Below are 15,177 nucleotides of genomic sequence, written 5' to 3' on the forward strand. Positions count from 1 at the left end.
AGGCTTGAAATGTATGAAATGACTGATTTATAATTAGCGGTCATTTAAGGTTGACTTTGTATTAATAATAAAATTACGGAGCAATACTATATCCCATCTTCCTGGGTTTGTGCAGTAGCTAATTCCGTAACTCCATAAGCAACGGCTAGTGTTGTGTGATGAGAACCGTTCTTACCAGGAACAGGAGGTGGTCAACACCTGGCCACAAACATCATGGGATTTACAAAAGTTTCTGGCTATAACCGATTGTGGGATTTTGGTGAGTAATTGGGAGGGAGGAGCAGCGCTGCAGACCTCACTTGCGCATATAGGAATTGGTTTTAGATTTTTATATTTTTGCAGTAAAAGTTCATTTCAGACGTTCTGTATCTGTTTTTGAAAAGCAGATAGAGAAGCGTGACTTTGGATCGTATTTAGTAGCGCTTCAAAAGAAAAAACCATTATTGAAGTAGAATATGAAACGAAACCTAGTGATGCTTTATAAAAACTGCGTAACTGTTCTCATGAAATATTGCAGTGTCTGTGCTGGAGCGCCCAGGGTGTTAATCATCCTTGTCTGGTTTTATAGGACTTGTCACAGAGTAACAAAGCATCATCAAACACGATGAGCAGAATTGTCACCCCTGTTTCAGATACAGACTTGTAACAGATGCGTGTATTTGTTTTCACAGACTTCCTTGTATCATCACTATTCAACAGACAGAGGCCTGGACAGGCCCTCTAGGTAAGAGATACGATTTGGGATTTCAGCAGACGCAGGTTGTGCAGCCGGAGGGTTTCCTTTGTGACCCGAAGCCAGCCGATGTGGCGGAGAGTCAGATTTTGACATTCACCTTGTCAGCCACCGAGAAAATAGAGAGATGCACGGAGAGGGTGTTCGTGTTTTGGTACCGAAGTGTAAACCTTGCTTTCGTTTGACAAGGACTTACTGTTTACATCCAAAATAAGCCGTGCCGTATTCTGGGTCTTCCCGGTAACGTCCCTCAGCTGCTGCCTCAACAGCAGCAATCTGTCGTTCAGCCTCGCTGCCTGCTGTTTCCCCAAGCGTGCTGCCTCATCCGTTCTTGCCCTCTGTCTTTTTCCTATCTTTGTGCTCAACTTCTAGTACCAAAAAGCAGTCTAAAAAAAATTTGATGCATTTATTTCAAATAACGCATCAGGCAAATGACACAGCAGTTTTGTATAAAACTGTAAAACAATCAGGTGAAGAAGAAATTCATCTTTTTTCCTGTGAAATATCCTGTGAGATGTCTCAGACCAGCACTTCTCCCCTTTACATGTTTTGATGTATTTGTTCTGGCATTTTTTAATCTATAAACCGCTGGTAGAATTATGAGCTTACTTTTTAAATTCCTGACGCTAATACTGTTTATTTCTGTAGTTCTGCGAGTACGGCGAGCGACTACCGAAAAAGAAGGAAGTCGGAACCTGCTGTAAGTCATCAGAGGGCGCACAGCGATCAGAACGCCAGCAGACCTACCCTGGGCCGCGCAGATGTGCAAGGCCCGTATTCCACCCTTAGAAAGCCTTTAACTAGCTCGTCTCCTTCTTCTCCATCAAGAGCAAAAGGTAAGAGGAGAGCGTATTCCTTAGCAAGAAGACGACGGGTTTTTTTACAAAACCTTGATATTAAACACAACTGCGCGCTGTTGCTCAGTGCGCTTCACTGGGAGATTCACTCTATGAAGCAACGGCTTGTTGTTGAACGGATAACTCATTTGTTCTTCCACGTGTCATTTGAAGCTGAAAAGCTGGATTTGCAACAAAGATTTTCCAGTTTCAACTGCTTATTCTAACAACACAAAATTGACTAAATTAAGACTATGATTTGTACCAGAGTATATAAACCCATAAAGTTCTAACTCTACTACTCTCTTACTAGATTATTACAGAAAGTAAATCAAGACAAATAGCATTAAGATTAAAGATGCGTTTCCAGACTAGTAGACCTTTCAAATCCATAGCTGATATCTTAGACCTTGTCAGTTACCAGGACCAGATTTCATCAAGCAACATCCATAGGCTGATTTTTGATTTTGTAAACCCTTGAAGTATCTAGTACAGCATATACAATCTAATTGCCTTCTTTTTCCAAGTCACTTGCCGTTCCATTACTGTTCTCCATGTCCCTCCAGAAAAGAGATCATTGAATCGACTGTTGGTTTGGGTTTGGAGTTTTCAGTGGGTCTTTTTACCAAGACTAAAACATGTGATGGAAGTAATATACAGAGCAATACCGTATACAGTATGTCTCCTTCTGTTTAAGTTATCATTATTCATTTAATGGCTGTATTTTGAGCTACACTTTCTAATCGGCCTGTCGCTCTATTAGGGACTTTACAAAGTAAAGTAAAAGACAATTCCCACTGAAAAGAACGTAATATCCAGCCTGCAACAGAATGTGTCATAAAAAGAAAAGCAGTGAAGAATATTGAGAGTGAAGTGATGGAAAAGCAAATGTATTTTAAATCCAGTATTATAGGGGTAATTTAAACAGCGGGTAAACTCATCCATGTGGTGTGACCAGGCCAGGCACTGAAAAGTTGGTAAATTCCATTTACCCGCATTTACCTTTGACTACACCACCGATAATGAGCACTTACCATGACTTAAACACTTCCTCTCTTTGAAAATCCTTCCCATAAGAACACCTAACACAGCTAATTAACTTTTGGAAGGTGACCTAGCTGTGTCACTCTGTCCTCTCCCAGCATTATGAAACCTACTAGAATGTTAATTGTTCTTGGAATTAACCATTTTGTTAAAGAAGCAACACCTTACAAGCTCTTTGATCAGTGTGGATTTTGAACTCAAGTGTTTCAGTTTCTGATCCAGATTCAGGTTGTTTTTCTAGAAAGCAGATTGAGCTGTTTGAAGCATGCGTCCTGAACTGAATGTTGCCACTTGAGACCGTTTTTGAAAGTTCAGTGCAAGTATGAGACCAAAGTTCCAAATTAGTCTCATAGTGACTTCTAGATCTGGCACGCCCATAAAAATATGTCTTAAGGCTTGCTTGAAAACTCAGGCTTTGTTATGGAAGTCAAGCTATGGAAGTCAGCATGTTTCTTCTACGTGCTGGTTAGGCTGAGTGAACTGATACATCTTCCTTTAAACCCGTGTAGCGGTTCCTCAGCCACCTTGTTCTGCCCTCCGTAAGCTGCAGACACCACCACTCCCTTCAGGGCTACCACACGGGGGAAGAGCGGGCTCCCTGTGCCACCTATCAACAACTGGGAGAAAGTTCCCATTCGATCTTATATAAAGATTTATCTTTATCTTAATTATCTTAGAATATGCAGTTGCTGTGATCTCTCTGAGCATTACTCAGCTCAAAAATTCTGAGCAGCTTCTTTCAGAATGCACAGGTGGAAAAGTCAACATTTGACTGAGGTCTGGATTTGTTGTTTGGCTTCATCTTTAAATCCTTTGCAGCTTTTATTGTCTGTTTGACCTGCTTCAAAATCAATATTAATGCTTGTTTTCTTGCATTGCTTTGGCCAGGGGGGTTGCGGAGGGGGTAAAATCTCCATAATTCATAGAAAAATCTTTTTGATGTTCAAATTATCGTGAGTACATTTTTACAGCTGGAAAAAACTTAATCATTAGCTCTGCTGCCCCAGGCTGTAGCAACCTGTGTACTGACCTAAGCTGCTCGATGCATTAATTGCTGTCTCTTCTCTAGTCTTTCTATTACTGATGTTAATTCCAACTTTCTGAATCTTTTAATTTCTGGCAATGTCTCTTTTTTACCATGCTGCTCTATGGATTATAAAGGTGGGGACATTAGCAAAGTATATCCATCCCTTTTAAGTTATTCAGTGCACAACCACAACACCTCAAATGAATTAGATTACTGTAGCACTTACAGGCAACATTTAGCTGTTCCAAACGATTCAAGAAGGGCCATCAACTACAAGAATGGCTGGCAAATGACTCGTCAAAATGCAGAAGTCTGGAGCAGCACAGAAGAAACCGCTTCTCCAAAGAGGAAATCTCGTAGCTGTGATGATCTGTTAACAGATGACCGGGATGGCTTCCCCGATGCGCAGGCCAAGTCTGAAAGCATGGGCTCGCTGTTATGTGAGGAGGACTCCAAAGAAGTTTGCTCAATGAACTGGACCTCCCCATATGTTCCTGAGGGCCGTGGTGGTATTAGCAGGCCGAGAGTTCGTCACAGATCTGCACACGATGCCCCAGGTTTCCTAAAAATGTACAAAAAGATGCACCGCATCAATCGCAAGGACTTGATGAATTCTGAGGTGATTTGTTCTGTGAAGTCCAGAATCCTGCAGTACGAAAAAGAACAGCACAAAGGTATTCTTCAAGGCTGGAGAGAGTCTTCTACTGAAGAGGTGCCTAGAGACATGGTACCAACCAGAATATCTGAATTTGAAAAGTTAATTCAGAAGTCAAAATCAATGCCGAACCTGGGTGATGAAATGTTGTCGACCGTTACACTAGAGCCTCCTAAAAACGGCTTATGTCCAAAGAGGCGATTTTCTATTGAATCCTTGCTGGAAGAAGAAAATCCAGTCAGACATCCCTCTCAGGTACAACGGAGCTACAAGTCTAAAACCCTGGTGCCAATTCATATTGAAGTGACCAGTGATGAGCCACAACGATCGCATATGGATTTTTCCGACAGTGATCAAGATGGAGTGGTTTCTGACCTCAGTGACTTTATCCAGATAGAGGGTTCATCCTTTTGTAGTGAAAGTGACTTCGACGACTTTTCCTTCACATCATCCGAAAGCTTTTATGGATCAGGCCATCACCATCACCACCACCACCACCACCACCGGCATCTCATCAGCTCCTGCAAAGGGCGATGCCCAGCATCCTACACCCGCTTCACCACCATGCTCAAACATGAAAGGGCTAAACAAGAAACCACTGAAGATCCCAGGAGACAGGAAGCAGAGTCTGGCCTCTCTAAGATAGCATTCCTAGTCAGCCCAGTGCCTTTCCGGAGGAAAAAAAGTGCAGCTCCTAAAAAACAAACTGAAAAGAAAAAATGCAAGTCGTCTGTATTTGAAGCACTCGATTCTGCACTTAAAGACATCTGTGACCAAATTAAAGCTGAAAAAAGAAGGGGAAGCCTGCCCGACAACAGTATATTACACAGACTTATTACCGAGCTGCTTCCAGACATTCCAGAACGGAATTCATCTCTCAAAGCTCTGAAAAAGAGTCCCATGCACCAGCCTTTTCATCCACTGCCTCAAGATGGTGCTATCCATTGCCCACTGTACCAGAACGATTGTGGAAGATTACCTCTTAGTGCCTCTTTTCCAGACATGGACGCAACTAACAACAATGATAGTGCACTGTGTTTCCAAGGTGGATTAACTTTCTTCCTCTGTCCTTGTGATTTACTTATCCAACCTTTGCTCCCTGTATTTCCCACCCTTTCTCATTCCATTTTTATTTGTGTCGTCTAGAAGAAGCTTTCATCCCACAAAAGCCTTAATGAAGGATGTCATTTTTACGTAGGTGATACGGATAGATGAATTTGCTGTCTATTCACAAAAAACAGTAATCTGGACAGCTGGAGCAACGGTGGATTTCACCTAAGAGATTATTAGTGCTACAAATGATGATGGTGTTATTAAATTAACCAATGTGGGTTTTTTCTCCAAGAAAAAGACCTTGCAGAAAGTGAACGCATGTGTCATAAGACGCTGGTCAAACAGAAAATGATACGGAGATAGCCTTTCCTTTATTATTTTGGGAAAAAAAATATCCTCATCTAAAACGTGTTGTACTGTATAGTTTTGTTACATGTAAGCGATAAAAATGCTGTTAATTCTGCCAGTATCGTAGAAAGCTGATTCTGCTTTCTTATGAAAATACACTAATTCCACCGCTTTGTATTATTTTTTGTGAATAGACCCTACAGTCATTCTAGGAAGTTTCCATTTCCACTGTTCAAACAATACAATTTCCAATTTCTGTGGCAGCAAAACTAGTTCTTCTCATAGAATGTTCATATATCTATGAAGCTTTGAGAAATATTCTATCCTTTTAGAGGGGAAATTCTCGATAATCAAGAATTGACTGGAACTGTCGGGGTGAATATAAGTTTTAAAGAAGCCTGTCTTGACAGTGATCTGGTTGTAAAGTTACTGCTTTGAGTTCATTGCTCTGCTTCTCTTTTGCTAAAAGAAATTGCTTGAGCTTAAAATGTTTTTAAAGTTTAACCTTGCAATATTAAAAGAAGGAAACTAGATTCATAGCAGGAGTGCACAAAGGTGTATCCCAGATGATTTAGATTAATGTCTTTGGCAAGCCTGTCATTTATTTCTCTTTTTAAATGGCAACATTTCTGTGCTAAAGAATTCTGCCTCTAGACATAGGGTCCTCTGACAGAGCATCTTTGAGAATTTAATGACATCAAAAAGCTGTTATTGAAATCACAACTGGATGTAAGAGAAAATATTTGATCAGACTCATCTTACTTATCTTTAATCTCATAACTTTTCCTGTAACTTTCGCAAGTGCCACACTAGTAAATAGGTATTTCAAGAATTGTAGCATCGTTTTGATCGGAAAAGACCTTTAAGATCATCAAGTCCAACTGTTAACCAAGCACTGCCAAGTTACCACTAAACCGTGTCCCTCAGCAGCACATCAGAATTGAAGCTGTTACCGTCTCTTCTTAACTAGTTAAAATAGACATTGAGCACAGAGAATTTGGTAAAAAACAGCTATTAAACACAGTTCAGAATTTAATTAGCCGTACTTGAGGCCTGATCATGATTAACTCTGGCAGGCAGCACTACACGATGAGACTGAAGTTGTTGGAAATTGTGCTGGTCACGTACCACAGTTGCTAAATGAGAATTTTCCAGTCCTTGAAAATAAGTAAATCCACGATGCAGAGTAAACGTGGATCCCTAATAGCTTCTGCAGCTATGAAGGAGTCTGGCATGAGCAAAATGGTACGTTCTGTCAACATCGATATCCTTAGAGTAGCGTGGAGAGTTAGTACAGCGGAATATTCCATTGACTTCCATCAGCAGCAGTCATGGCTGAGCTCTACTTCTAATGAAGTTTCATGTTTTGTTGGCTCTGTCTGTGTCTCTTACAGCACCATCCACACAGAGACCCCAAGGGTTTTTGCCTCCACTGTATTTAGCAATAGCCTTAAATTTTTGTGGCTTAGCCAGCAGCCCGCTGCCAATCTTTTATATCCTTTTTCCCACTTTGTGCTTCTTTAGGAGTGTATGGGCTTGGTAAGAACACATTGTGAGAACGAAGTCAAAGGAAGACACACATGTCATAGAATGTGTTGGGTTGGAAGGGACCTCTAACGGCCATCTAGTCCAACCCCCCTGCAGTCAGCAGGGACATCTGCAACTAGATCAGGTTGCTCAGAGCCTCATCAAGCCTGGCCTTGAATGTCTCCAGGGATGGGGCCTCCACCACCTCTCTGGGCAACCTGGGCCAGTGTCTCACCACCCTCAGTCTAAAGAACTTCTTCCTAATGTCTGATCTAAACCTGCCCTGCTCTAGTTTAAACCGTTGCCCCTCGTCCTATGGCTACCTGCCCTTGCAAACAGCCCCTCCCCAGCTTTCCTGTAGGCCCCCTTCAGGGACTGGAAGGCTGCTATAATGTCATATGGCTCCGCTAGCAGGTATCACTGTGGCAGTGATAAAATAATAAATAATAGTAAAATAGGAAATCTGGGAAGTCAAGAGGCAGTTCATTTCATCCTCTGGTCTGAAATGATTCCGTTATATTTTCATTTCACATTGGCAACTTGCAGAGCTATAAAGAGTGTAAGATTTGGATTATATTTTTATTAAAACATGAAAAGATGTATTCACCAGCCTGTAATAAACATTGGTAAACTCTGCTTTAGAGAAAAATCTGCCACATAGATTGGTGAGTAATGATTTGTACTCCATCTCTTAAAACAGAGTTGGTTTTATGAAATAACAGCCTTTTAAATTCCCTTGTGCTGCCTAACAAGTGCCCGTGGTAAAGTAGAAATGCATCTTAGATCACTTAGGAGGAAACAGTTTTTGCTCATTATTTTCTCATTGAAGCATGCTTTAATCACGTTTTGTGCACGTAATTATGTGTTTACATTGTTGGCATTCCAAAACAGTTTCTTGCACCCTGATGAAGTCCCGGTACTGCTGTCACATCTTCCGTTTGGTCCAGTAGGGTCGCGCCCCTTCGTACAGTGAGGCGTAGTTTTGCTCTCTCGATCCTTTGTCATATATTCTTCTGCTGCGGCTCAGCGGACAGCCTTTGCCTTTGCTTGAGAGTCAGTATCTTCTTTTTCTTTAAAGGTGCACTTTAGTCATCATATCATGTGCTTTTCTTTCTATTAAAAATAAAATTATAGATTTCAATACCTCTCCATCCCCCTAAATGAAACCAAGCACCATCACAGATTGGAATGGTTTGGTTTAATTTACCATAGTTTCACATAATTTCTGTTTTCAGTAGACCAGGAGTCTCCTGGAAGCTATTCTTCTGCTTTCACTGATGTGGGACGATGTACTCCAAGGGAGAGAAGAGGAACTACAGAGAAAGAGGTAGTGAAACAACACTCAATAACGCAGCAATATCCATACGGAAAATGAGTAACAAATCTGAGACAAGATTTGTGTTGGTTTTAAGACACTGTAATGATACAGACCAAAGGAACGGTTATTTATCATCATATCATCAGATGGGACAGCATCCTTCTTTTCCATTAAGCAGATTGGTTCAACAAGAAATTAAAAGAATTTCAAGCTTTGTAAGATAAGCTACATCTATTTATGTTTAAGTAGATGTGAGCGTAAGTTTGCTACTCATTGATAGACTCTGCCAAAGTTGACCGGGGTGGGTGTTTGGGACAGAGGAGAAGAGATGTGACCAGGGAAAGGTTCTTTTGAGAACCTGAGCGTTACACAAAGAAACTGCCTCAGTCATTTCAAAACTGATTCAAAGAACATCTGTATTTCACCATTATTTTTGTTCAGAAGAAGCAAAGACACTGCCGTGTGTCAGACAAAACCACTATCGTAAAAGCAATCTCTCATTTCTGTAACAGCTGGTGGTGGTAAGTGTACGCTGGTTACTTATATTAATGCTTTGGAAGAGGAAATGGAAGCAGGCATACAACCTTTAATAAGCAACACCAAGTATCACTGAAAAGAATACCCAAAAAAATGGAGTGTGTCATTCAGTACCTTAAGAATATTTCTAGATCTAGAACTATAAATGCTCTCCAAACAGGCTTCAGGGCATTTACTCCATCACAAAGTCAGTACGTTTATATTAACCAACATCTACAGACCATAGGCTGTTAACGTTTTCCATTCATTTTTATTAAAATATTGCACAAAATAACAGCAGCATAAGAGAGTACCATATTGTAATTGCTAATATTTAAGTTTTTGCTCTGGGCCATCTGCCTTGTTCAGTGGTGGTGCGGGTTAGACCTGGTTACGGGATCGGAATTCAGATCCACTTACACCCCACTGGCATGGTTATATTGCTGCCATTCGGTCAAGAGTCTGACTGCAAAATCAGGCTGCTCAGTACAAAATAAAGGTTAAAAAACTTCCAGGAGCCATATCGTGTCTTCCTTTTAAAGAATTCTGTGACATGGAAAGTCATCTTTCGATTTGAAAATACGTAAAATCCTTAATGCTACAAACCACTCTTAAGATTGCTGTCATTTAAAAAGATGGAAGAAGAAAGGCTTCTCTATTTCCAGCATGTTTTGTACACTTCAAAGTATTTTGTATTTTAGCAGCTCCGCTGCTTTTTTAGTATTATCCCCCTTCTTCTATTATTTGCTTTAGTAGTTACAGCACCAGCTGTGCCAAAATCAGGAAAGAGTGAAAAGGGCTTAGCTACGGTCGATGATACGAATATCCCCTCCTGGCTACAACGCTATTTTTAACAGCAGCAGAGAACAGAAAAATGCTTTTATATTTAGGCCATGGTATTTCAAGACCTGTAATGGAAAATCGTATTAGTATTGCAAAGTGCAAGTTGACAGGATCCCTGTAATAATTTGGGGGACCTTTTTATCATAGCAAAGGCAGTGCTGTAGGTATGCTGAATTTGCTAGCCTTCAGATGACAAGAAGGGAGAGAACCTGGTCGAGAACATCTGGCCTGGAAGAAAGGTAAAATGCAGACGTTACAAGAGTCCCTTCTTATTCCTCTTATGCAAAGATGAGCACCCTGACATCATTACAAGCAGTATCTCTCAGAATTACCCTAATCAGCTCATTTTAGTCACCAGTATATCTGAGAGATTTTTAAAAATGTAGCAGTATCTCATCTGTGCAAGTACTTGCAGAGAAAGACTAAATCACTTTACCAAATATCCTCGCATAATGCTGCTCGTCACTTCTTGCACCTTCCTCTGAAGTACCTGGCGCTGGTTTATCCGTCCGCGGCAGAGACGAGACGAGGGAGGCTCTCGGGTCACGTCGCAGTTCGTGATTTCAGCACAGCTTTGAAAACAGTGAAAGCACAGGTGTCAGCCAGGCGGGGGAGGAGAGCTAGGGATGGCTCACACTTGTATTTGTTAAACAATCCTGAGCTTACCCATACTTGGTGCTAGAACTTGATAAATACATGCAAGGAATGATACGCTGTGATTGCCTGTGATCGCGCAGGAGCTGCACAGATGACTCGGGAGGTCACTTCCAGTCCTGTGTTTCTCAGACTTTCTTAAAACTAGGAATGTGATTATAGAAATTTAAAATATTCCCAACGTTTTCCAGCTCTCAAGAGTAATTTTCCCTTTATATATACGTATATAAAATGCGATGCAGTACTTGCAGGTGAAATTAGCCTAAAGGTATCAAGTTTAACAGAGGCATCTAAAGTATTAGAGGATATTAAGGATGTGAATTTCCCTTGTACCTAGAGATCTAGTTGCCTACAAGTCAAATTGGCATTTGGTTAACTTTTTTTTTTTTTTACTTTTATATTTCTCTTAAACATAAAATTGCAAAGCAGTCTGTAGTAAAATTTAGCTGCTATTTCTATTTTTAAAACACTAAGTCCCAAACACCTGACTTCTTAAAAAAGGAAGCTGTGTATTTAGTTGCCTGTTACTGCAAGAACCACGGTAAGGCACGTGTCCTTTTTTCCTTTTTTTTGGATCCTGGTCACCTTTTTAAAAGCTGAAACATGTTTACCGTACAGTAATGCTACCTGACCGTATTGATCACTTTGCCTGTTTTTCAGAAACTGCCAGCTAGAGCTGTGTATGACTTTAAAGCTCAGACTTCTAAGTAAGTACCGGACTTTTGTTCATTTAAGACTTCATAATTGCAGAAAACTCCTTCTAGCACTGGTGGCAGCTAACTGCCGTTCGAGCCAGTTTCAAAAGCAAATGCCGTGGAAGCAGAGGACCCCGCTTGCTGTCACGGTAGTCTCTGCATTAGCAAACTGTGTGAGAAGTTATTTTGTTATAAAAATGTCTTAAATTATTATATTCTCCATTGCATTTGCTTGAACAGATGAATGGCTGTGCGTCTTCAGCCTTCCTAGAGCACAGGTCCTGAGGGTCACCCACGGAGCGCTCTTTGTTTGTAGTGAATTGTATTTAGGTTAGACAAGGTACAGTGCCGATCGAGTGCTTATCAAATTTCTCTATAATGCTTCAGTGCAGCTCGGGAACCCTCAGCACAAGGACACGGAGCTGTTGGAGCGGGGCCAGAGGAGGCCCCGGAGATGCTGGGAGGGCTGGAGCCCCTCTGCTGTGAGGACAGGCTGAGAGAGCTGGGGGGGTTCAGCCTGGAGAAGAGAAGGCTCCGGGGAGACCTTATTGCGGCCTTTCAGTACTAAAGGGGGCCTACAGGAAAGATGGGGACAAATTTTTTAGCAGGGCCTGTTGCGATAAGACAAGGGGTGATAGCTTTACGCTAAAAGAGAAAAGATTTAGACTAGATATTAGGAAGAAATCCTTTACGCTTAGGAAGAAATCCTTTACGCTGAGGGTGGTGAGACACTGGCCCAGGTTGCCCATAGAGGTGGTCGATGCCCCATCCCTGGAAACATTCCAGGTCAGGTTGGACGGGGCTCTGAGCAACCTGGTCTAGTTGAAGATGTCCCTGCTCATCTGTAAAGGTCCCTTCCAACCCCAACTATTCTATGATTTGTATAATTCCCTTTTTTGGTATCCACCATGAAGCGCATCACAGGCCCTGAGTATCGGAAACGGTGAGAATGTAATCCTGCGTTCGTCGTGCTTCTGAACAGCTGTCTTGATAAAAAATTGCAGAGAGCAGAAGCACGCCAAGCTGTGCTGCTGCAAACAGGTAGCAATAGGCCGCAGAGACGTGGGAGTGGGATATATTCTACAGTTTTCCCTACCGATTTCCTAAAGAGCACCAAATACCCCTCAGATGCCTGTCCTAAAAGCATCACCTAAACAGGCCATCCAAAAGACATCATACTCGCATGCATACGCTGTACTAAGTGTTCTGGTAATAACTAGCAATACTGCCTTGGAATCACAGTGTAAAACGGACCCATATAACTTACAGGTAGTACCTGGGATTCATAAATGTGAATAATTTCATTTTATATGGTAAAATCAAGCAGTAAATGTACCATAGCTGTGACACCTCTCCTTCTAATGTTTGGTTGCTACATTCCGTTTCAGTTCTGTAAAACTGTAAAGATCTCAGAAACTGTGCAGTTAGGAGAGTTAAATGTAAAGCTGTAAACATCTGATCTAAATAAATTTATTACAGAGAGCTGTCCTTTAAGAAAGGAGATACTATCTATATCCTCAGGAAAATTGATCAAAACTGGTATGAGGGCGAGCACCACGGAAGAGTTGGAATATTCCCGATTTCTTATGTCGAGGTTTGTTCTCTGTTTTAATTCCTTGAATTAGTTTGGGTAATAGGTCCACAAACTGCAGGGGAATGATGAAAATCTGAGGGGTTTTTTTTTTTTTCTTCTTTTTCCTTAGAAACTTTCTCCCCCAGAAAAAGCACAGCCTGCCAGGCCGCCTCCCCCCGCACAGATCGGAGAGATTGGAGAAGCCGTTGCCAAATATAATTTCAGCGCAGACACAAATGTGGAGTTGTCGCTTAGAAAGGTACAGTTTATCTTCATCGAAATACTGTTACAGTGTCTACCACTACGCAGAATTAATGCATAGGTAAATACTGTGCTCCGGTGCACGCCGCATTCAGCGTTGGCTACGCACAAAGCAAAGTCGTGGTAGGAAGCTACTGACGTACCGGCTGCTGGCTTGCAGTCCGCTCTCACAGCTGCCTGCAAATAATTTAAATATGTTGTGCACATAAACTGGCTCGGAGCAGGTTAGCATACGCAAACAACTACCTGCCCACCTCAATTTCTCGTTTTTCACTTCGATTGTCCATTCCTTTTTTAAATAATTATTTCTTGATGTGACAGTTATCACGGTAAGGGTTTTAATCTAGAAGGAATAGAAGAACACAGAAAATACAGGGGGCAAGAAAAAGCTCAGAGATGTTTCTGTGAATGCGCCAGTTCCTGCAAATATTTCACTTTACAACAATCCGCTTTTTGTAATACTCTCCTCTTTTCTGTGCACATCCTGATGGTTATGCTTTATAGCCCGTGAGCAAAATAAATGTTTAATTTCCGAGGTTGGTGAGACACTGGAACATTACAGATGTAGAGAAACATTATTGTTGCAGGTGTTATACGCTTAGTTGTAAGTAGCATGTACTTTTTATCCCCTGGAAAATTCTACCTCTTATTTTTCTTTTTTTTTTTTTTTTTTAAGAATTAGAGTTCATACAATTATTTCAGTGGTTTATTTTTCTTTTGAAATAAGAGTAAGGATATTTATTTGATGCTGGCCTAAAGCCTAATCCAGCATCACTGAAGATAACGGGTGTTTTTCCACTCATTTGAGATTGGTAAACATCAAAAAAAATCAGGGGTTGGGGGTAGTTTGACCATTTTTTTTTTTTTTTAATTCTCTTTTATGCTTATTGCGGTTGTCATAACCTCGACAGCCCAGGTTGGGTTTGTTTTTAAAAGTTAATTTGCACTGGTTTGCTTTTGTTCCATCCCACTGAAGTTAATTTGAGGGTACGTCACAAACCAACTACAGAAACAAAACTGCAGAAACCCAAGAGAACGCAAAACTAATAGGGAAGGATTTGTTACAAATAGACACACGGTAAAAAGCACATCAGGTAAAACAAAGGAGGGGGTCGCTCGTGAAGTTGCACTACAGAGAAAAGTTTGAAAAGAAAGTTGATGTTTTCCATTTCAGTTGCTAAGCTCTCTAAAAACAGCGAGTGAGCCACTGCCTGTTGTTTCTGCACAGGAAAAGCACTTCTTTCTCTCATCTTTCCCATTAGCTCATTTTATCACTTTCTACCTCCACTTACTCCAGTTTTACTGATAACAAAGTACTTGTATGGATTTCATTGTTTAACTTTTATCACTTTTAAGGGAACTGGGCATAGCAGTCGCTAATGCACATTACACAGGTGGGGTGTTACCTAGTACTTTGGCCAACAATTAGAACAGGTTACGTTCCAAATAAAAGTTGAAATGTTAATCCCCCAACCAAGAGCAGGAGAGTACACGAGATTCCCCTCTGATAAAAGAAAAGCGTTTGCAGTCCCTGAGTAGCGCCCCCCCGTTTTGCTGGAATTGTAGTTGTATACCCGGTTGTTATAAATGGGAGGAAAAACGTCAAAATGGAGACTATTCTCAAGACTGGTGGGAATCAGCACTGCAGGGAAAATAATACTGCGTGTTAAAATAATGCCTGCTATTCAAAAAATTACCTTGCAATGTATCTGCTGATAACTCATTTTCATGATGCATTTCAGGGAGACAGAGTAATCCTTCTGAAGCGAGTTGATCAGAACTGGTACGAAGGTAAAATACCAGGAACCAACAGACAAGGCATCTTCCCCGTTTCCTACGTCGAAGTCATCAAAAAGAATGCATCAAAAAGTCTCGATGACTACCCTGATCCTCCGATACCCCAAAGCTATTCTAGTGACAGAATACACCATTTAAGTTCAACTAAGGTAAGGATTTTTTTTTTTCTTTGCTGTCACCCCTACAGTGGGTTTAGAAGGACTTGGAATTTTTTTGTTAATATAAGATAATACATAATTTATGCATTAAGTACACTTCATTTTCTTACCTGCAATGGTAGAATTGCATTACTAACTT

The 15,177-nt window shown here is 41.0% G+C and overlaps 1 protein-coding gene across 11 annotated transcripts in view; it reads left to right on the forward strand.

Moving 5' to 3' along the window:
• SORBS2 (sorbin and SH3 domain containing 2) overlaps positions 1 to 15,177 on the forward strand; it is a 187,963-nt gene that overhangs the window by 157,619 nt on the left and 15,167 nt on the right. For 4 of the 11 annotated variants that reach the window (XM_063335339.1, XM_063335330.1, XM_063335333.1 and 1 more), the window contains 8 exons: positions 672 to 724; positions 1,382 to 1,569; positions 3,775 to 5,340; positions 8,462 to 8,550; positions 11,215 to 11,261; positions 12,729 to 12,843; positions 12,953 to 13,081; positions 14,826 to 15,029. In XM_063335339.1, coding sequence (XP_063191409.1) covers positions 672 to 724; positions 1,382 to 1,569; positions 3,775 to 5,340; positions 8,462 to 8,550; positions 11,215 to 11,261; positions 12,729 to 12,843; positions 12,953 to 13,081; positions 14,826 to 15,029 — 2,391 coding nt within the window. Of the gene's footprint in view, positions 1 to 671; positions 725 to 1,381; positions 1,570 to 3,774; positions 5,341 to 8,458; positions 8,551 to 11,214; positions 11,262 to 12,728; positions 12,844 to 12,952; positions 13,082 to 14,825; positions 15,030 to 15,177 lie in introns of all 11 variants that reach the window. The other 7 variants (XM_063335331.1, XM_063335332.1, XM_063335334.1 and 4 more) reach the window with 3 other exon arrangements.

The sequence above is a fragment of the Chroicocephalus ridibundus genome, chromosome 5, assembly GCF_963924245.1.
Source record: "Chroicocephalus ridibundus chromosome 5, bChrRid1.1, whole genome shotgun sequence".
In the NCBI taxonomy this organism is placed as follows: Eukaryota; Metazoa; Chordata; class Aves; order Charadriiformes; family Laridae; genus Chroicocephalus; species Chroicocephalus ridibundus.